The sequence below is a fragment of the Solenopsis invicta genome, chromosome 3 (assembly GCF_016802725.1).
Source record: "Solenopsis invicta isolate M01_SB chromosome 3, UNIL_Sinv_3.0, whole genome shotgun sequence".
NCBI lineage: Eukaryota > Metazoa > Arthropoda > Insecta > Hymenoptera > Formicidae > Solenopsis > Solenopsis invicta.
In genome coordinates, this window is record NC_052666.1 from 20584236 (window position 1) to 20608009 (window position 23774).

At 42.3% G+C, this 23774-nt stretch overlaps 1 protein-coding gene across 4 annotated transcripts in view; it reads left to right on the forward strand.

Annotated features, from left to right (window-relative positions):
- LOC105203945 (homeobox protein SIX3) overlaps positions 1-23484 on the forward strand; it is a 49828-nt gene extending 26344 nt beyond the window's left edge. The window contains exons 2-3 of one of the 4 annotated variants that reach the window (XM_011172883.3): positions 19860-20255; positions 20435-23484. In XM_011172883.3, coding sequence (XP_011171185.1) covers positions 19860-20255; positions 20435-20849 — 811 coding nt within the window. In that variant the 3' untranslated portion in view covers positions 20850-23484. Of the gene's footprint in view, positions 1-19856; positions 20256-20434 lie in introns of all 4 variants that reach the window. The other 3 variants (XM_011172882.3, XM_011172885.3, XM_011172884.3) reach the window with 3 other exon arrangements.
- The last annotated feature ends 290 nt before the right edge of the window (positions 23485-23774 follow it).

Consider the following 23774-nt stretch of genomic DNA (forward strand, 5'->3'; position numbering starts at 1 on the left):
TGCGCTCGCTCGGACCGTGGAAGTTTCCGTCTTTCCGCGTCGTTACGTTAGCGTGTTCGCGTCTCGCGATGCAACATCAATACGGACGTTCTCGCGCACACGGTATTTGTACGCAGCTTACGCGAGATAAGGCAAACTCGAAATAAAAATTGGTATAAAAATATATAGCGGTTCTGGCAATTGTCGTTTGCCACTTGTCCAGAGCTCATCGCTGCAAAAGTTCTCGATTATCGGATTTCGCGTTGCGCGTGGCGCAGCTCCCGCGCATCTAATCGCGATTCGCCGCGCTCAACCATCCGTGCAGAAGAATAGCGGAGGTGTCCGGTAACGTGACGGCTTTAAGACTACCAGCAACACGAGCGCGCCGGATAAATCGCCCGATGCCGACGGTCGCCCGACGCGAAGAAAAAGTCCCCATTAATCGATCAACAGGATCGTTCGAAACCGGTTCCCGTAGTTTTGTCGAATCGGACGTTTTCCTAGCGCCTAAACAGAAATGTCCCGGCCACCTGGTCGTCATCGTTCTCCGTATAGGTCGATCGGATTCGATACGATGAGATACGTTAGGATCGAAGTTACGAGACTTAAATGACAGTAAACAGCTTAAGTTGAATAAATCATCCAACTTTTTTATTTGGCCGGAAATCTTTTTTGAAACGAAAACGCCTTTACTCGATTTCTAAAGTGGAAACTAACACAAATTCAATGTGAAGTTTTGATGAAATTCCGACAGTCGGTTGTGATTAGAAATCCCGGTTGCAATTTTTTTTTTAATTTTTTACTCGTACATATCCTTCTAGTATTACAGCAATTTCGAAATAAAAAGTAGTTCTGGGCGAACTTCTATTAATCTCGACCCCCGGTGATTGCGCACGATCGCGATTCTTTGAGCTGGTTACTATGTTCGCGTTCTACTGGAAAAAAAAAGGTTATTTCATCGCGTCGGCGGAAGGAAGAGTGAAAAAAGATAGCAATATAGCATCTCGTGATTTGGAAATCGTGCTGCAAATTTTTCACACATGTACGTAGACAAAGAAAATATTTTAAATCAAAATTTTTTTGTTTAAAAACTGAAACATTTATTACGTATCATTACACGAAAATTCGTAATCAATTATACAGGGTATCCAGAGGTCGTGGCCAAACTTATATAACGTATTAATGAAGTCAAGCAGGTGAATAAAGTTCACATAACTTGTGTCCGAAAATACTTTACTTAAAAGTTAGGAACGTTTAAAGATCTTTATCAATTGTTATAATAATTATAATAAATGTTGGAAAAATATTCGAAACAGTTCGACAATCATTAGTTCGAATAGAAGTCTGCATTCTTGCAGAAGAAAGAATTTTTTCGAGCATTTATTATAATTATTATAATAAATTATAACAGTTGATAAAAGTTTTTGAACGTTTATAATTTTTCAATAAAGCATTTTCGGACATAAGTTTATACGAATATTTTTCGTCTACTAGGCTTTATACTAGTTTTTCTGCAAAATACAAAAGGTATCTAATATTTTTAAATAAAAATATCGCAATATCCGTCAGTAACAGTACTATATATACCAAGATAGACAAATGTAATTTTTACTACTACATTTTATTGACATGGTGTAATATGGAGACGCGTAGGCGTGCTCGGCTTGCTGTGTTCGCGCACGCACGACCACCGCTCTAATTACAAGCGGAAATGGAAAAGTAACAAATATCCCGGCGATATCGAAACGCTCTGCCTGACCGCTGTACAAAGAACCGCGGGCGCGCGAGCTCGATCGAACGAACGGTTACGCAATGATCGACGCAAATGGCGACGCGTGAGCAGCATTCGTCGCGTACAGAAATGCACAGAAATTCTGATGTCATCATCTCGACGATTGCGCGGCTACCCTTGAAATTAATCGCCGTCGTGAATCTTTTCTCACGCGGCTGCACAAAAATTCGTACAACCGTCTCAAGTGTCGTAACCGCGGATCGCTAATTAGCGCTGGGATTATTACGCTGGATGCATTGAGACGTTACGCGAGAATAATGATCGGGGATGCAACTTGTTGCCGTAAGAATCATTAGGATTAGCGAACAAAAGAATATGCATACAAAACTTGGACTGAAAATTTATTCGTTCGTTTTACACGCGACGATAGGATCAGTTGTAAAATTGGAGCCAGTCACCTTGAAACGGAATCTTATTTTTGAATCGCATCCGGAGCATCGATCCCACACGTGCACTTGCACGATTTCCGTGGTCAAGATGTCATCGATTTGTAAGAGCCGATGCTACCTGATAAGCTTCTCTTCTTTTAGCGTCGAGGCAAATATTAAACGCATTAGCGGTCGCCACCGTTTCTCGACGATTATTTCGCCGTTTACAACATCGCCGGTGCTTATCGTCCGACAAATCGATATGCGATAGTACACGGTGATATCGAAAAAAAAAGAGATCGCTTTCTAAGCAAGAAAACCGGTTGTACTACTGGCTACATTACAAAGTTATAAAACGCCAACCGGTCCTTAAGAATCGAGATAATACTCACTTAGAGGAAACGTTCTCTCAATCGATTCATCTACGAAGCAATAATAATTCAAGATCTTGGAGTTAAAAATAATCCAAGTCTAACTCTAACGGTAAGGAAATCCAACAGCTCGTTAAGCCTCCGATCCGCCTTCATTATTTCGATAAAAAAAAAAAAAGAACGGGCGTGCAGTCGCGTTCGAAAAATCGATGCCGGGCACACTAATTTGCACGGCTGAAAAGCCGCCGGTCGCCGGTCGATTAATGTCGCTCGATGTCGTTGCGGACGCGTGACACGCGTGAAGAATATCGCGCCGCACGGTAAGACGTGAAATTAATCGCGACCGGATGCCAGAGATAACGGGTTAATTACCTACCGACGTACCATACAACGTGCGTATCCCGTCGGTTCTTCTTGCGCGGCCGTGTGTCTTTCTTGCGGTTTTCGCTCTCCTTTCACGCGCGCACACATGCAGACGCGCATACGCGGCGAAGGATATCATCTGCGTGAGCACGAGCGTGCCCGTTCTCCCGACCGACGAGACGTCCGTGTATTCTCGCGCGTCCACCTATCGAAAACGCGTGCAAAAAGCTGCAACGACTGGCTGCGTCGTCGCGGCACGTGAAATCTGCATGTAATCCCGCTACCGCGTTTCGCAGGTAAACCGAGGATCGCGATGGGATGTAAAGATTAATTTCGAAACTTCCACCTATTCACCGTTCGCGGATATCACTTGACCCTCTCGGGTACAAACTTTTTGTACACCGTCATTAAAACGGTTTCCGGGATATGAGTCTCGATAAGACTTCTTTATGTTTTACGAAAGAATTCAGGAACACAACACACACATAAAAAAACAAACAAAACCACTTCACCTGTTTAGCAAACTAGCAAACGTAGGTAAATATGCAAATGTATTAATAAGTGTAAAATAGTTCGTTCGCAATAATATATCATTCTAAATTATATCATTTATTATTTAGATTGAATAGATAATTATTCTTAATTATATATCGTTTAGCTTGCTACTTTATAATGAGCATTGTGCATGCTTCATCCTGCGAGCGGTATGAAACTTCACGACAGTGTTAACATAGTTGCTACTCTGTGCGGATCTCGTTGAAGCTAACGATATCGCGCGCGCGCGCGTGTAACAGTGTCGGCTCGTTGCCTTAACAAGGGCTTGGTCATTATCAAAGCTGTAATTAGTTGCCCGTCGTTTGCGCCATGTTCGCCTTAAACGCAATATCGCAGCTTCTTGCCTCCTTTCACCCTGCTCTTTCCTAGACACCGCTACACGCCAGGAATCGATAGACGAGCTGCGCGCTGTTTCGTACGCAGCTCTAGACGATCCGTTATGACACCGTTGTGCCGTTACAACGCAATATGAGAGGACTGCAGTAACTATAAATGTACAACAAAAATGGAAAAAAGGTAGATGGTAGACCAGTGAAGGCTGTGAGCAAGTTACGCGTCCTTAACAGAGTTTTCTTGGAATCGCAAGTCCGACACCTTCCTGGGGATGTGTAATAAGTTTTCAGACGACGCCTAAGTGAATTTTATGCTTTGCGTTGATCGAATTAACGTGCCGGATATTGAGTCGAAAAATTCGACGAAAGTCGACTGTTTCTTTGTACGAATTTATCTACATAAAATAACTAGGCTTTTCTCTCTTTGGGCATATAAGTTTCAACAAATTTGAGATAATTTTTGTATTTCTTCAATAAGAATTTGAAAAAAGTTGAGGAAATGATCGTCCGAGATCGTATTGCAACGAATCGCAACTGTTCGGAAAAAAATCAAGCTATCATTCATCTGGATTTAAAACGTTACGACAAAGAAAATTCGAGTTTCTCTTCTTGAAACACATCTTCGTCGGCAGGGAGCAATGTGGCTTATTAAATTTGACACTTCAAGAACTCGGAATATTGAAAAGGGGCTGGGCAATATCAGGCAGAATATATATCTAACATTACGTCGGAGTCGAAGCAACCGCTCCCGCGGACGCGGGATATTCCACTGCCTCCGGGGACCAGGGATTCGTTAATTTCGCTTCGGACACACGCATACGAGTGACGGCGTGAATGTTCGCGCCACAGAATTGCCGAAGCGTCGTTAATTCCCATGAGAGATGCAATCGACAAATCTCTTCTAATTTCCTCGGAGAATGATACACGAGCATAATAGCGGCCGTACACAATGTTAGAGACTAGAAATGGTTTAGAAGATTTTTTTCATTCTTTCATGTTGTAGAAATCAATAATATTAAAATGCTTTAGTAATTTTTTTGTATCTTATGCATTTATATTTCTAAAAGCAGTTGACGCACACGGCTGCTCGAAATATAGAAAGCGCCATTGCGTGTGGCAGAACCTGAGGACAGATTCGCGGAAAAATAGTCACAGACGAAGTCTCTCTCTCTCTCTCTCTCTCTCTCTTTCGGTCAGGGAAATTCAGGCGAATCTAATTCGACGTGGTTCTATGATCGTTTAAGGGAGGGATATAAGAGGAGTCTCCGGGGCGAAGGCGGCGACCAGAGCGCTCTCGAAGAAGCGTTCTCGAGATCGGTTAAAATTGGAAAGGTCCTCGCGTGGGTCAATTCATTGTTGAAGAGGCTATTCTTGACGCGAAATTGCCTGAAATTGGTTTACACGCGCACGGGCGGCACGTCAGAAATTGATTCGCCTCCTCCCCGTCTATCCGGGATTCCGAATGCGTTTAATTTTTCTTCCCGGCTGCGTTTATTCCCAACGGTCCGGCCAACGATTCGTCCTGTTGCTATCACGAAAAAGCGCCCTTTGCCGTATTTTTTCAGAACTTTTTCAGAGAGGTTTAGGATTCTTGTGTTACGTATCGTGTAAATACGAAGTATCTCTCATTTTCTTTCATTCCCGAGAGTTTCGAAATTAATTCGAATTAATTGGAATTAATTTTTTCCTAACATAGAAATGTATATTAACATTTCCTTGTTACAAAATTTAGATTGCCTCTACGTATTACTCTTTTATGTATAAAAATAATAACAGAACAAAGGAGAACAATGTCTTCATAATTTTTAATTTTAATAAAAAAAAAATCAGAATTTATTTGAAAAGTAACGCGTCCTTTCCACAAATTAGAAGAAAAGGAAGAAACCAGAACGGTAAGATCTTTGGGGTGGCTGATAATGTCCTTAACTCGTCGACCGTTGAAAACGCGTCTTCCTGCTTGCTCCGATCGAATTATCACGAAGAATGAAAAAAATTAATAAAATGAATCAACAACCGGCGCCGAAGGGCGCGCGTCGCGTCGCCGGGCAAAAATTAGCTAAACGGATTTTTGCCCGACGAAGCCGCTCGATTTCCACGGCTCGATTCTGCACCTCTCGTCCTGATGAATCTAATTTCGCGTTGAGACAACGCTTAAGCCTTCATAATTCAAGATTTTCATGCGCATAAAACAAAGCAAGTTATTAAATTTTTATATATTTTTATATATTATGTTATATATATAATATAATATTATTTCATTTCCAACAAGATAAAAAAATTTTTCGTTTGTATTTTAATGTTGATAACATTTTATTTTTTATTTCTCAAAAATATGAATTTTCTCACTTATCTATATATAGAAAAATTATAGTCCTATACACGCAGAGAAAAGATTAGCCAACAAAGCTAAAATTTAGTTGTAGCAACTAAGATGTGTCTTTAAAATAGGGACAGCTACTATCGTTGCTGTCGGAGCTAAATTTATTAGTTATTAAAATTAGCAGTTACGGCAAGAAATATTCGCTGCCAGAATCGAATAATGTTTAGTGAATGCGTATATAGTTTCACGCTCCTAAGTCCCGGTCTACAACAGGTGTAGTAAGCCTTAAGCCGTAAGAAATTGACCAATCATAGTTGAATATGAGGAGAATAATCGACCATGGTCAATTTTTATGATTTAAGGCTTGCAACATTAATTGTAGTCCGGGACTAAGATATTGAATAGCTGCCACTTTTTTAGCTACACGTGTTAAAACACACATTTTATTTTAGCTAATAAAACTGTGATTCGCAGCAAATATATTTTATCTTTAATAGTCAATTTTTAGCACTGATAAAAAATATCGAACTAGCTACTGATATTTAGTTACTACTTCTAAGTCATTTTTTTCCGTATCTAGGATAATTTTCAAAAAATATCTTACAATATATTTTGAAGGTAGAGATTGCGATTGAGAGCCGAATAACCGTAACGAAAAAGAGAGAGACAATAAATTGTGATAAGTCGAGGATCAACTCGCGACTATAAGGCGCGTAGTCGCGTTATTAGCCGCGATAATTAACGTCCCACCTCTCGCGTTCTCCCAGCTGCTCCCCTTCCCTCTCCATCTCTCGCCAGCGCAATCGTTAGCCTCTAACAACCTGGAATTTCGGTCTCGCCACGTAGATTATAGCGACAATTAGCGCGGGGTACACCGTGACGAGATTTCTGACATATTCTTCCCCCATTCCCCCCTGTCGTGCCCTCTCGCGTCCGATACCGGGGGATACCAGGGCGAAGAAGAGACGGGAGAACCGGATGAATGTAGGGGGACCTGACAGGCCTCCATATCGAAAACTGGTAGAGTGTATAACGAGGAAGCGAGACGATTCCGAGCGCGCAGCAAAAACATCGCGAAATGCTGCGGCGTGCCTTTTAATTACTCAATCAGACGTAGTAAATCTTGTGACATAGGCATTTATGCGCGATACGATGTAATGTAGAGGCTCTTTTTTTCTTACACTGTCTTCTCGTGACGCATCTACATGCCCATTTTTCTGGATCGACTGCATTATTAAGGATTATCAAATTATCTCTCTCAGACTGCAAGCTAACGCACGCCTTCTTAGTCTTGATCACGTAAAGGTAATGAACTACCGATGTTCATCGCATATTCCATCAATTACATTATATACATACATATATATATGTGGGTATATCTATATATCCGCCCATACCTCATTCGCAGATATTTGTAATTTGCGATTAATACGCCGAGTAGCATTGATATTTTAATGATATGGTAATTGCATCTTACCCATTTCAAAACATGGTTTTATACGTTTCTGACGCATATGGAGATTTTCCATCGTAATCGGAAAACGAATCAGCTAGATATGAATCGGACGCGATTAGCGAGATTCTCGCTTCTTACTACGGAGCGTAGAATTGTGGATTTTTTTTTGTTCCGAGTCGAGCGCTAAAGACCGATCCTTCGGTAACTTCGGTAACACGACGCTCATTTGTGGTCTCGTTAAAGGAACACCCGGTATATCAAGGGATAACCGTAACCGGTGATGTAATGCAACACCGCGGGTCCTCCTGATCCTGATCCTTGAATGAGATGGTATCTCTGTAGTTCTGCACACGTTGCAGATATGTCTACTGTCCGTAGCGTACTGCACGCATGAGGCGTGTGTTACAAGTAATCGGGTCATCCCTAGCATATTTGTCTTACTTCTGAAATAATTGGATAGAAGATTGAAGATAATTAGAAGAGGAATGCAAAGAATTGTATTATTCGATTTCTTTGTCAGACATGACTTTCAGTCCTCTATGAAAGTAGGTTACTTTTGAAAAAGATCTAATAGGAGAAATACAGAATTTAAACTGTTTTTTTTTTAACGAACAAGATTTTAATATTGAGAAACCAGAGAATATTTGTTTTACGCAAAATGCTAGTTGAAATATTTATTCTTTTTCCGGATTTCATATTTAAAAATGCACGCCTCTCATTCCGCAGTTATTACACAATATGGATAATGCTGCGGCAAAAATTGATGTAATGAATTTTTAAATTAAACAGACTTCACAAACTTTTTGTCGGATCGTCCAACTGGTAAAAGCGTTCGTTCGCGCGGATAAAATTTGAAAAACGATTTCGCTCACGGCTCGTCCACAAAATACGCGACGGCGCGGCGTGTTGCGTTATCGACGTTCGCGTTACAATTTTTACATTTGAATTTCGACAATGACGATACCCATGCCTCGGGCTATGAAAGCGTTACCCCTATCGCGCGCAATGATATCCCCCTAGTCGGTCACTGGTGCATGAAACAGTTAAGCATCGACAATGTAAGCCAATCAAGGGGTGGGTACATAAGGGGTGTATCAGAGAACGGGCCGTGGTAATCACCCGGAATTGCGTTAAATTTAAATTTTTACTCCCACGCCCCCGGGGCCTGGCATCTTGGTCTTTTGAGCCTTCGCGATTCGCTAAAGAAGATGTATTCGGGAGATGTGTCAAGAGACATTTTTAAATCTCAACCTCTCATAACCTCCTTTTCTTATTGAGTTAGGTATAAACACGTTTAACAATATTTTTTAAATATTTTAATATTAATATCGTACTAATGTCATCGAATTCTAATTATTGAATAATGTGTCATTCATTTAAAAGATGGGGCAAGTCGGATAAACGACTATTCGCAAAAACGTGATGTTTCCAATATTTTCGTAATTATGCTCTCGAGAATGCGGAGAATAAGCTAGAAGAACGTAGCACGTATTTAAACTTTGAAGACCCTGACTCGAACTACGACAATTCTCTATTTAGAATCACTTGTGCAATATACCCCAAGGTACAAGCTCCAGTTAGATTCCCTTTAGAGTGGCTTGGCAAGCCCCACGGGGGTCTCGAGAATATTACGGAGCAACAAAATAATAACGTGTGCGGGAGGGAGAGGGGGAGGGCGGACAACAGAAGGGACGGATGTAGGGCCGAAGGCAAAGGGAGGAGGACGAGGACGGAGTCTAGGGCGCAGCCAGCCAAACACACACGACGACTAAAAGGCTTACGGGGTAATTTGCGACGGCTTAAGGCCAGGCCAATCTGATCCATCCTGCGTATACACGTGAAATCTTATACCCCGACCGCGGCATATACGATGTTCTTCGTGCCGAAGGAGACAAAAAGGCAGGAAGAGATGCACGATGGAGGAAAGGGAAGGAAAAAGTCGCGGATAGAAAAAAGAGAAACGAAGAAGACGGAAAGAGGACGAGGTAGAAACTCTTAAAAAAAAAAAAAAAAAAAAAAAATGATACACCACGATAGCACCCAATAGGCCCTCCCGCGTTTTCTGTCCCCTCCTCTTTCCTCTCGACCGCCCATCTTCGCGATCACGACAATAGTCCTTTCCTCTCCTGCTCGCGATGAACACGAGCCGCGGGCTTCACGGGCTGTCGCGCAGAATTTGGACGGCAAATTTTTTCCCTGAATATGGTTAATTGAGCGTGCGCGGCGCGGTGCAAGTGAGAGGCTGCCTTCTCTTTTTGCATTCGCGAATCTCCTTCGCCGCCGTATCTCTCTACATTCTCCCTTTTTCTCTTTCTCATTCAACACAAAATATAAATATATATATATATATATATATATATATATATATATGTGCACAATATATATCCATGAAAGAGTTGCAGCATGCACTTAATTAACTGGGCCAACAACTTTTGATCAAATACGACGAGGAGCTCTTTTCATCAATCTTACATTCATATTATTGTCGAGATCAGTAGCTGCTTTTTGTATATTTCTTTCTTTCAAGGTTGTTTCTCGATTTACTTTATATTTCTTTTGATTTAAAAAGATATATTATAATACCAGTCAATAATTATATTTTTATACACAAGAAAAGAAGAGAATGGAAAGGAATCGCGAAACCTTACGCTGGTATATCAAGAATAAATGAGAAAGTACTAATACATTTTCTTTCTTTTAAATAATTAGTTCTAGTCGACGAGAAACGCAATCCTAAATCGCTACCTTTGGTAACTCGCGAGGTGTTTTTTTACACCACACGGCTTCCTATCCGCTTTTTATCCGACGCGGGAGAAGGGGCTATTCATTCTGGCCGCAGAATTTTCGTTCCGCCGGACAAAATAAACGTCTCGCGGTAATTCGCAACGCCGCCGTTGAACGAGATCGCTGACGGAGACGAAATGCACGGCGAGCACGAAGGAGAGCTGCCGAAAGAAAGAGAAGGAAACGAAAGAGAGGGCATATTTCAGGAGCGAAACTTAATTTGCCCCGAAGTGTGCCACGGGACTCGAATCGATTCGAGGGCCCTCGAACCTCGGAGAGTCTCTAAGCGACGGCGCGTGCCTCAATCGGATGCCATTGAGGTTCCTCTCCTCTCCTCTCGTCATGCGATAATTGAGAGGCATCGATTGTGTAGCGGCTCTTTCGATCTCGTCCTGTTTCCCCGAGTCTCGCGAACAGTTGGAATTCGTTTCGCCGACGACCACCTACAAAGTAGCTTCTTCGAAATCCTCCCGGGGTGTAACCGCTTGGAAACTGTAGACGAAATTCTGGAAAATGCGATTTTATCGACGGTAAACCGTCACGTATCTAAGACTCGATAGACGAGAATCTGTCTCTGTTTAATAAGTTTAAGAGTCGTCGTCGTTGTCGCGGGAAACGTTAAAGTTAAAGGGAAGGATAAGAGTCCACGACGAAGGGAATATTTTAGATGGAGAACGTATTCGTCTTCATTGTTTCTCCCGGCACTTCTTCAAGAACCTTCCATTTCCGCGTCAATCTGCCGTGAAAAGCAAGTAGATGAACATCGTAAGTTCCTCTTACTTTCTCTCCCTCCCCCTTTCTAGCTTTCTCTCTCTTTCTCTCTCCGATTCCATCTACCGCGTCACCTCGCCTGACAAAAAGAACCCTACGCACACGTTTAGGATACGTTAAGAGGCCCTTCACGGTGTTTGCCGGCAAACACCCTTCGTTCTAGCGTTGCCTCGATGGCGCCCCTGCTACCTACCTCATGAGACGAGGCATTCGTGTCCCTACCGCTCTCGCATACAAACGGAGTCTGATTACATATTAATTATTTACCGAGCGATTTCTGATGTACGTACCGACCTCCGTCTCTCCTCTGGAACGGGTCATTAAATTAAATGAAACGCCGAATTCCCGCGCACCGTGTCCCCGTGAATGTTCACGCGCGACGCACTCTAATTCCAATGGCAAACTCGAGCGAAATACAACGTGTGCGAAATGTATTGCTCCCTGACACTGAAGAACTACAGTACAACGTGCTTTTAAACCCATATATGTTTCCTCGAGTATCGCCAAGGATGTATCATTCTTAAATTACGGAGGTTCCTTCTCTTAAAGAATAAAATTATACTTCAATCGTTACATTTCCATAATGTAGAAATAATATGGTTTTCTGAGAAGAAAAGTATACTTCACGTATAGAAATTTCATAATTCTGTTAATGTCTTCCGTGCTGTTTTACTCGATGCTCCATTAAATGTCTTCGTCTATGTTTTCTTTAATCAACTGTGAAATACTTGAGGGAATAATCGTCCGATGCATCACCGCATTATGTAAGATTCACAGAAGCGGACAAAAACAAGATCCGTAATCAGTACAAAGTCTACAAAACTTGCCCTCCCAGTCTTAAAAGCGCTCTAGGTAGTCGATACTTTCGAATCATTAACTTGTCGATTTGCCATCGTCTAAACAGGATGTTCGAGCGGATGTTCGAAGCGAAACACGTCTCCAAGTTTTCCTCATCTCGTTTAACGTATCCCGGCGCGGATAATCTTTCATACAGATAATTTTTCTAAAAGGAACCGAGACTAGTGTCTTTCCGTCGGCCGTCAAAAACGGATATATACACACACACACACACACACGCCGGACTGAGACAATGGGATTAGTGCATAGTCGTCGTGGTGAATACCCGGGTAAGGATTTAATTTTCGGAGATTTTTCCCACGGAGAATACCCAGGGAACCGGGTACCTCGTACGAATGCTTGGGCAAACACTCGACATGTCTACGCTCCTGTAGGAAAATGTTTGTCGTCGTCTCTCTAGTCAACGAGCGCGTCCTTCGAGTGGAAAAAAGACGGACGATGCCTATTTCGCTAATGCGACATGACTACCATCACGAGACTTTGTATAATGAATTTAAAAATCGATACAACGTAATCGAAATTCAAACCACATCTCATCGAAATTTCTCACGTTTCGTAAATAAACCTGCATTTGTACTTTTATAATAATTCATTCAAATATTTAAAATAAATATTTTTTAATTAAAAAATTTACATCTTTTTTTGTCATATATTTGCTCATATGCAACGATTGAAATGACATCTCGAATGTTCATGCCGAAAGTCCCAAAATTAATGAATGCCACTATAATATACACAGATGATTAATTATTTATCAAATTAATAGTAATTATCATGTTATCATCGTGCACACACAAATGCACATAAATGCCATAATTGAATAATTATCTATTTAATGTATGTACAAATCAATGACGTAAGTTATGATTGTTGGTAATTACGTCGTGATAATTAATTATACATTAAACGATAGCATAACGTAAATTATACTATCATATTTATATTGCCTGAGTTAGATTATTAAGTTCAATGTAAGTAAGTCAAGGTAACGTCAATTAATGCAGCGGGACATATAATTTCAAATGCAAATGTATCACACAGATACGAGCGTTTTGTGGCCAACTGCGAAGCATAAACAGGGCGATCGCAAAAAAAGGCCATACCTAATAGTCGAGCGATACGTCGATCTAACGAGACTGAGCTCTCGTTTCCTTATAGGAGAACGTGTGGTCGTAAAACGGAGCGCGGTTTCCCATTTCAAACAAACGAGAAATTCGCCTGAGAAGGGAACGCGACGTCCGTTCGATCGCAATGGGATCCGAGAGGACACACGGCGCGCGGGTATCGGTTTTCGGTCGGTGCATTGCGCACTTAAAAATCTTCACAAATATATACCGTGGCCCCTGTACCCGGGGGCTGGCTGCGCGACGGCGGAACAAGTGAGGTCGCCACGTCAGTGGCGATACTCTTTGTCCGCGGGCAAACATTTGCCCGGTCTCTAAGAGTTCCCGAGACACAGGGCGACACAGAAGGACAGAAAGGATCTGGCCTGTCAACCCGGCCGGGCTAGAAAATGCAAACCGCACGCACGTCCTCTTCCTCTTTCATGCCCGGTCGCCATGTTGCGGCGGTGAGACGTCTCCCGATGTTGGCCCGGATAAAAATGTTGCAAATCATGGGCTACCTGTCCGTGGTGCCGCCTCGCTCATCGCGCTGCCACTCGAACGTCTCCGGCGTAATGCGCGAGCAGACCCTTTCTTTGTCTCGAGTATGTTATCCGCCTAATGTAACCTCCGAGGTGAGAGAGGCCTCGATAGAGTTGCGAACGCATGGATGCGCGCCGTGCCGTCGCCTTTACGCGCACCTCGCTTCTGAACAGCGATAATGACGTTTCTGTTTACTGCATAAGCGCAAAATCAAACCTCTGGCAACAATTAGTTTTTCTTTTATCACTCGCGTTTCACGAGAAACGCAAAACAAATATCTTTCAAAAATTCTTTAAACATTATTTTCTCCCAGCACAATCTTAACCTCTTTTATAAAACGCCAAAAAAAAAAAATGTAAATAAGAAATTATTTTAAAATCATTTTGCAATCTCATCTTCGAGTTAGTTATTATTTTATTTTTATCATAGTATTACCTAGCCAAACATTGATTTATATAATTTTCTCTAGGATATAGAACTTTTCAATCAGTCAAACTTTTCCTTTACAACCCTATCTTCACTTACATTGTTTACTCGCTTCACGATCCTAAATGGAGCGCGCCAGAACGCATTGCACTTTTCTCCAGAGACACATAAGCGAGGGGAGCAGAACGACAGCGAACGACAGCGGGCGAGAGTGAGAGGGCTTGCGATAGCGAGAAAAGAATTGAGCATCGGGTTCCGAGTCGAGCAAGAGGGCCCGTATCGTTTTAACGTCTCTATTAGCGGCTATTAAAAATGAGCTAGCGTCGAAAAAAAGAGGTTGAGAAACGAGGGTGAAATGGCGACGCGGGGAGGGTGAGGGGAAAGCGGGAGAGCAAAGGCATAGTGCAGGAGAGAGAGAAAGAGCGACACGAGGGGGGTACGCATTGCAGTAACCTCCCTTGAAATCGCGGGGCCTCTGTTCACATGCCGTCTCTTCCTCGTACCGGTATCCAGTTACCTTTTGTAGAAGACTTCGCATGGCTCAGATTCTCGAACGATATGTACTCCATTGTACGCACCGGGTATTTAGCATCGGCACGGGGTTGGTCCGAACGAAGGGTCCGAATGGCGGGGAGGGAGGTGGTCTCGTACCACGCATCAAAATCCACGGTGTCCCCTGACAGCGGGTAGATTTTGTTAAAATGATATCCCTCGTCAGAGTCTCGCGCAACTCTCAAGATAGATCCGCTCGCGATATCGGGCTTGAAATCGATCGCTTTTTTATGTTTTATAAAAAAGAGGAGAGAGAGAGAGAGAGAGAGAGAATCGTAGAAACTCGTTCGTTGATTCACTCGACGACGTCGCGATTTCAACTCGGAGCAAGACGAATAATATACGTCCGTAGCTAGCCGGTTCAGCTAATTATAATATCGTGCCAGCTTTTCTATTATGTCACGAACGACTCCAAAGTTCAATAATTGATGTAATACAGTAAGACGGTAATTAATATTAAATATACAGTAAGAAATACATAGTATGTTTACAGTATATTGATGAAGGACAACTCATAAGTATTTTGCATATTAATTCTCAACGTTCTAAAAACATTCAGCAATCCAGCCGGTTGCCAGAGTTAAAGTTGTGTTACGTGTGTGCGCAACGATTGAAACAAGAATCACGAGGTCGGCGACGGGCGTCGGCGACGGGCGTCGGCGACGGGCGACGACGACGGCGACGCAATTTCTCCGCGTAATTCCGAATAATTCGAATAAAGCCGGACACTTGTCTCCCCGAGACCCGGGACAAAAGCCGCGCACCTTTCACCGCGTGTTTCTCGATCGGGGATCAATGGAGGCTACCAACGCCGGCTACGCACGACCATCTTGCGCGTAATTACAGTAGCTTCCGTCACGGTTTGAGCCCTGGTCATCGTCCCCGTGCATAATACTTTATAATATACGGCGGGATTCCAAAAGTGACTCGTCATGCGGCATAAATACTTTAACGGCGGCGGTGCACCGTCGTTCCCCTCTCGTCCGTCGCCACTGCACCTGATACTTTCCCCCGGCGCGCTGATGAATTTCTTTTTTAATCACCGCTGCGTCTCGCGCCGAAAGTACAACGTCACCTGTTGGCCTTTGCCATCGCGCGGCTCTTTCGGCGCTGCGATTCGCCACGCGAATTCGCGCGCGCGCTCTCGCTCTCGCGCGCACGAGCAACGCGTAAATGCATAACGAAGTGCATATGAAATATCGTTTTTAGTGCACGCGGAAGAAGAAGCGAATCAAGTTCGCGCTGCGCGTCTTCTTTATTCGAATAAATGTTTGAGCGAAAGGAGAAAAAAAAACCATGTAAAAAGAGAGGAAACATGAAATATTATCTTCTTTCAGCTTTACATCTATAATGCGTACAAAAAAAGGAACATTTTCGTTCGAACATTCTCGCCTATTAGAAATATCTTAATTTTGTGCATTGTTTCGTAAACGAGATTATCAACGCTAAGACAGTGTGCAAAAAAGTCTATTTACCGGTAGTAATTATAACGACGCACGCTTCATTAATCTTTTTCCGAACATCGATGGGCGGAAAATTTAATGTTGGTCGCCGAGAAGAGAGGAGAGGCTGGCATAATTCGATCGTAAATTATTCTACAACTGGCTCTCCGATGGATCCGCGCTTAATCCCTTATTAGCGTTGATAGAAATATTTAAAAGATATTATGAAGATGTGTAAATTCATAAGTAATAGCTTTGCGGAACAAGAATTACGAGCATGCTGATTTAATGGATTGAAGGCACACAAGTGGTCGGATTAAACGACGATTGAATACAATATTTAATCGCTTCAACTATTATAATTGAAGAGTGAGAATCAAATACCAGCTAAATGTCAAGGATGGTATTCCAAGTTATAATGGAAAAATATCTCGAATTTATCGTCCGCATGAGTATCGTCCTTTCATTTAGCGCCTCAAGTTGTTTGAAATTCAGTACTTTAATTTATGTAATTTTCTCTCTGTATAACTCGGAATATCATACTTATTACTTGGTTGAAGGGTGTTTTAATTTACGAATTGCTTCAATTGATATGAGAGGTACGATCGAATGGTTTCGATATCTGTACCGACACTAACGTCGTCCGCGTCAATTTGCTTCAATGACATTTCATATCATCAAATAATGAAAGCTCTGCGGTTTAAATTTGCGTTTTGCCGTGCAGCGTCGCGGTTCGTATTATAATAATTGCATTTCGCTAGCTGACAAAGCGAATGGTTTCGATATCTATAGCGAGAACAACGTCGTCCGCGTCGATTTCCTTCAAATAATGAACATCGTCATTTGATACGAGAGGTCGTTGAGGTAAGGAAATCGACGCGGACGACGTTGTTCTCGCTATAGATATCGAAACCATTCGATTTTGTCACCTATCGAAATGCAATTATTATAATACGAACCGCGACGCTGCACGGCATAACGAAATTTAAACCGCAGAGCTTTAATGCCCCTTTTATGCAGGCCGAAAAATTGACACCCGAATCCCCGCGCTTTAATGTACGACATTAAGACGATCTCAATGGGGACGACCGCCGTGGAATACCGTGTGGGACGGGACGGAAGGCCCCGGCACATAATAAGTTGTGCCGCCTCGTGCGGGTATCTCGTGAAAGGGCGAAGATAAAGGCCAGCGGTTCAGGAGCATAATTAAAACGCATCGGATGTCTCGCGTATGGCGTCAAGCGACGGCGTGAGTGAAAGAATGAGAGAAACGAAAGTAAAAAGACCGAAACTTGCAAAAATGTAAAAATTGTAGTCGCGTTACCATGTCGACGAAGCAGTAAAGCGAATGAATTCAAGTGCTTGGAAAAAAATATATCGTTATATGTACTAAAAGTTGTAGGCTAGCGAAAAATCAGAGAGAGCACAAGTGCATATATAATATATATATATGCACAGAACAGATATATCAGATAACAAACGAGAGATAAGCGAACGGGGAATTGAAAGCACAAGTAATAAAACGGAACTCGATTCCCGCTTGTGATAGCGGATCTTGAATCATGTGTTAATAGCCGCTCTTGTCTTTTGTACCATGACCGTGCTCGCGCAAAATCAAAATCGAACGGCGCGTGTATTCACGGTCGGTTATTTCATTATTCACGAGTATAATTCAGCCACGATCAAGTCCCGATTGCGTTGGCAAGAACATGACGCTATTTCATCTGATTAACACACCGCGTACTTTTTAGCTCTTCAGTCGCGGTACCTGCTACGTACGATCGGAGATTATTTCAACACCACCGTCGCGTCGGAAGGATTCGCCTCTGCGCCGACGTGTCATATTAATCTATCTGAGTACGCCATTAGGCGCGATGAAAAGGGAGCTTACATGAATATTCACGTAAAATGCAAGATGTATTTTCGTGGTGTTAATTAAATAACCTTAGGCGAAAGCATATTTCGAGCGTGATAAGACTCGTAAAAAAAAAAAAAAAATGTCGTTAATTTCCTTTTTTTTACCGCCGCCTAGATCTCTTCTCGGCAGAAGGGTAATTGTGCAGAATTTATTTTAAAGGACACACAAGCACCAGTTTTAATCAAAATATTATACTAAAACACTTTGGCTTCGTACAATAACAGGAATACCGCGATAACCTTATTACCTTTCTCGGCGGAATTAAAAATTGTAGATATTGCGAATGAGATCGATCTGCATCGCGAACGCGTTTCTCGGGGACGAGTGATTCGTCTCGAGGTTACCGTTCGTCGCAATCGGCTTTTTTCCCCTGATCGCGAGAGAGAGAGAGAGAGAGAGAGAGGGAGAGAGAGAGAGAGAGAGGGAGAGAGAGAGAGAGAGAAAGAGAGACAGAGAGAGAACGAACAATCCGACGTTTCCGCCTCTCGAGGAGGCGTTACCGTGGTAACAGTACGGGTCCGACTCGAGACTCGATTAGCAAAGAAAATACGAGAGGATCTCGGAAGCCCCGCTACAGGATCGATCTGCGGCCGAGAGGCTTTTAAGACGACCGCGACGCCTCATTGTCTTTAGCAGAATGGTGAACGACTCTCGCGCGCGCTCTTCATCCTTGTATTTCCAAGCAGGGGTGGTTTTCCTCCTCCTCCTCCTCCCTCTCCCCCCTCCCTGCCTCGCAATCGCGAGTCAATAGGCGATAAACACGATCGTCCGCTTCCGAAATAACGGGCTTTCTCTGCGACGACGTTTATCGAGTCGACCTCCATTTTCCGCTACTTCCGGCGCGACCTCGATGTTCACATTCCCATCGCGGCATTCCACGATCGATCGGACGATCCGCACGATCCGCGGTTTGATAAGGCCGATTCCCAAGATCGTAATCGCGCGTGATCTCGCGAGGCTCTTAACGAGTTAATTCCAATCCGATCCGGGATATCACGATAATCTTTAATTGCCGCTCGAAGGAACGTCCGTTTTTTTAGCCGGTGGCGTAAGAATCGGCTTAATCGCCTTTTCCGTCCCGAGGATACACCGAACACCTCGGCTACCCCGACACACGGTCATTCGTCATTTCGCGCGCGTGTGAAGTTTACCGTGTTTTCCCGTATCTATACGTGATCTGCCGAGTAATGAGATGGATCCCCTTTATGTGCGAGAACCCGTCGTCGGGAGATCGTCGTTACTCTCCCGTGAATCCTCGGCCGCCCGGCCGCCTCCACCTGGGAAGGATGAGCGCGCTCATTAATTACGGCCGCGCTCTCCGCGCGGCGATGACTGGAAACAAAGTGTTTTCAGTACCGCACGTATCTACGTCCACAACCTATGTGCCACCTAAAGCGGGAACGAATTAAAATTCCCAGCGCGACCACATGCGCCTCTTCCCTCGTCGGAAAACTAACTGATCTAAATTTAATACAGCCAACACGATTCTTTTTCTATTGTTAAACTACCTTCTTTATTGTCCACGCAAAACCAGTAAAGTTACGAAAATTATAGAGCAATTACAACTCGAGTAAAATATCATGACTTATGAAATTTTCGATACAGTATATTGCAATTATAACTTCTCGTTTTTTTTTCTTGCGTTTTCTTTGCTTATTATTTTAAACGATATGCATATTGTTTAATTTTTTCTGTATGCAGTCTTAGAAAATCTAAATTATCAATAAATATTCTATCAGCTCTACAATTTACTAAAGTTTATTCTTAATTTCTACATTGCTCGTAATCTCCCTTTGAATTATTATCCCGTGTTTATCCGAGATATCGGATGTCTTTATTGGGCAGCGATCGTCTCAGGATCCTTAAAACTTGTTTCAACACAACGATATCGGTTGATAACCGCGAATTACACGTTATTTGCAGCAGAATGCAGCAACAGTCGGGTCAAGGAAACGGAAACGCGCGGCGTACTCTAAGTCCGGGGCCCGGCGGCAGCAGCAGCGAGGAGTCGGACATTTCCCTCGGAGGAACATCACCGCCATCGCCAAGTTCCTCGCCGCCACCGAACCACCAACCATCCCCGGTACCCCTCGGATCTCTCGGACCTTTGCCACCACCCTCTTTGAATTTCCGCTTCGATCCTACGCAGCCGCACTTTCGATTCGGTCATACGACAGCTTTCAAGTTTCCACCGACGAGCTTCCGATTCGGACCGCATAGTCCGCAACCTAACCATCCGAATATGCCGGGAGGTGGGATTTTCAGGTTCGCGGAATCGAGCCCTTTCCAGGCTGTAGGGTCCAGGGGTGATCCGGCGACGAGGTAAGTTTTAGCGAGTGATTTCTTTTCGAAATATTCCGTTGCTCATTCTCCTCGATTTAATCTATCCCAAGGATTTATAAATCGATGTAAATTACATTCAAAGTGATATATTATATATTATTACGATAAAAAGATGTCGCATAATAGACCGCGATTCCGCTAAACTGTATTTTCTCCAGAGAAAATGCAGTTCTCTCTTTACTCTATTACAGACTGCCGGATTCGCTGGGTCTGCCACCACCGAGACTCCATCCGCACGAAGGCCTACTTCACCACCCGCACCCCCAACATCAGCTGCCTGAGGGAATATCTAGGATATCCGAAACGTCGCGATTATCCGACGGCGGATTATCTCGTCTTTCGGACAGTTTATCGGAAGCCCACAGTCCGCCATTGATGGCGGCAAATCTGTCGGTCACCGGTCCGCTGAGGGTGGCAGTACCTAGCCCACACACGCCCTCGTCCCGAGGCAGTCCACCTCCCCGTCAACCGACACCCCAGAGTCAGTCCCAAGGTCAGGGGCTGATAAGGGTCGCAACGCCACCGCCGGCGAATCCGAGACCGCAGATCCACAGGCCCTTCTCGCCCGCGTGATACGATAAGGACGACGAATCGCAAGACGTCATCGACACGGATGATCATCTGATGTCGAAAAAGAGCTACAAATGCGGTAATGTCGCGAACGAGCGCTTCGAGGTGTTGTGAAGGCGGGGGATCTGATGAAGCGAACGACGACGATCTGGTCATGGATCGACAGATCCCGCGAGATACAGGGAATAGTCGGTTGTGTCTAGGAAATTATAAGTGTGCGTAGTAGCGCAGATCCGATACGACGTTCAGTGAGAATATATTATGTATAACGGAATGAAGGATCGATGAAGCTACGGAGATTATTCAAAGATACATAGATGCAAGATGTGAACCAGAGTATCTAGCGAGATGGCTTTTTTCCACGACTACAGTTAACATCACCGATAAACAGATCTAAGAAGCTTAAAAACGATATTCACGAAAATGAATCAACGATACAAATATGTAGATACATGCTGAAGTTTCGCTCGGAGATATCAGAAATTACTACGCTATGAATTTTAGAAAGAATGCGTTTGGTGATGTGTGATAGGACGCTCTTATAAAACGCGGGAATAGACGCTTCGAAAAGTGAGTGCAATTCCGCTAAATAAGTGCAATCTCTCGGATTTAAAAAAGAAAAAATAAACAATCAGGGCGTGTACATAACTTCCGTTGGACGTTCCTGACTTGTCCGTTCATCGAAATCCAAGAACCAGATGCAGTGAGTCTTATAGTTTGTAAATAGTGTCGCTCTTTCTAGTTAATACTCTCTATTATGAATAGTCACGGAGGTTGATTAATCAAGCAGCGAATTGTACGGGATTTTCATGGCAGAAGTAAACGTTTTCCAAAGTACATTTTTATTTTCATGTATATAATAAAATATAAATATAAACACGCACACTAGTGTTACATGTATTGATGTTACATGTATTGTAATCATATTAAATGTTTCAGTTACTCGATTATACAAATGTGTATATAACAAAAAATAATTATTTTTTGAAGAAAGATATAATTATTTATTTCCAAGTATGTGATCAAAAATTATTATTATTATTATTATTGTTATTATTCAATATCACATTTTAAAAGTTTTGAAATGATTAAAAGCTTCTTTATAAAAAACTAATTTATTTTTTATATAAGGCAACTTTGGTTTCTTTATTACAAAAGTATTGATTTCTTGCGTGAAAATCCTGTATTTTTCCGGTGTCGAGCGTCGAAGTAGCAAGGCGTTAAAATGAAAACGCGAGAGAACTCAAAGTTGGACTCGCTACAACAGTGGTTCCTTAGACTCGATGGCCGATGCGTAAAAAAACACGAATCCCCAATATCAATAGCTACAGACGGAGACCATTGCGTTACGATATTGATATTTGAAAAATCAGAAAATGTCGTAGCTGCAACGAAATAATTCTCTAGTACCCAAGAGCAGTTCTTTTTCTCCATTTTGTATTTCTCTTATTTTTTTTTTTTTGCTTAAAGCGAACGATAACATACATTGTGCTGAATCATATTACTGAGGTCATCAATAAAATTTATTTCAATGTGTCCTCTAGTTATATATTTTTTCCTTAATAACTTTCTCTTTTCCCGTGCTAATAAACTTACAGAACCAAATTTTTCTTAATGAACTTCAAATTTTTTCAAAACAAATTAAATATAATCACATATGTTCTCTTTGCTAAACTATAATTTTTATTTTAATTTAAGAACTTTGTTTATAAAAATAATATATTCCGTCACAGCTTCTTTTGCATTTTATTCTATTCCCAAGTTTTTTAATGATTCACTTTTTTTTATTTCTTTGATGTATATAAGAAGAGACCAAAATATAATGTTTACAGTTTCTTCCTCATGACTTTTAATTTTGTGAATTTTATTTTGTGACTTTATAATACCGTTTTGGGACCTCAGTTACATTCGTAACATAATTGTTTATACATCAATTGTCTATGTTACTAATATGATTGTATATATGTTCTACTATACCAATCCCTCATATGTGAAAGATTCATACTCTAGATAAAATTACAAGAACAGCTCGGGTCTGAACGAAAGAGAGAGAGAGAGAGAGAGAGAGAGAGAGAGAGAGAGAGAGAGAAGTACGACTTATTCTATATAAAAGAGTGCGATACCCGAACGAGCTAATTTACACTCCTCCTCCTGCCAATTTCTTCCCCGTTAGGTTAAGTAGAAACTAGCGACATTGTATATTTCATTAATCGCCTGGCTGTTTGGGGAAGGCCTGCGTCACTCTGGAAATAAAAAGAGTGTGGAAGAGAATTTCGAGGCCGGGTATGGCCAATCGATCCTATTAAGCGCGAGATGATAGAAACCTCACGCTTTCGCCCTCCTCTTTGTAGATAGACTCGATTAGCGAAATTCTTGTATAATCTGTCTTATAAATATGAACATATTACAACAGCACGTACACTATACATACAATATATATAGTATATATATACTATAGATAAAGATTTACGTAATTTACCTAAAGATTATCGATACGGAATTATACATATATAAATATATGAAGAAGAAATGAAGCATTATTATTATTATTATTATTAATATTATTATTATTATTATTATTTGCGCCTGTACATACGTTCGCGCGAAAATATATTAACAGATTATTATGACATTACAACGGACCATCATGAGTATTTTGTCCGCATCCTCGCATCCATTATACATCCTATCCGATCCTGACTGTTAAACGGAGTGGCAAATTTCGTGCATAATCCACGGAACGTGTTAAACGCATCGACGCATTAAAATGGCTTAACATTTATGCCGCGCGATTCGACAACGCCGGACACACGATCCCGCGATAACGAAATCACCATCGTAAGTGGAACCCGCGCGTTTCTCTCGCGTCGTTGCACGACGTTGAAAAATATCTGCGCCCCGAAATGGTAATTATTATTTTATTTATAA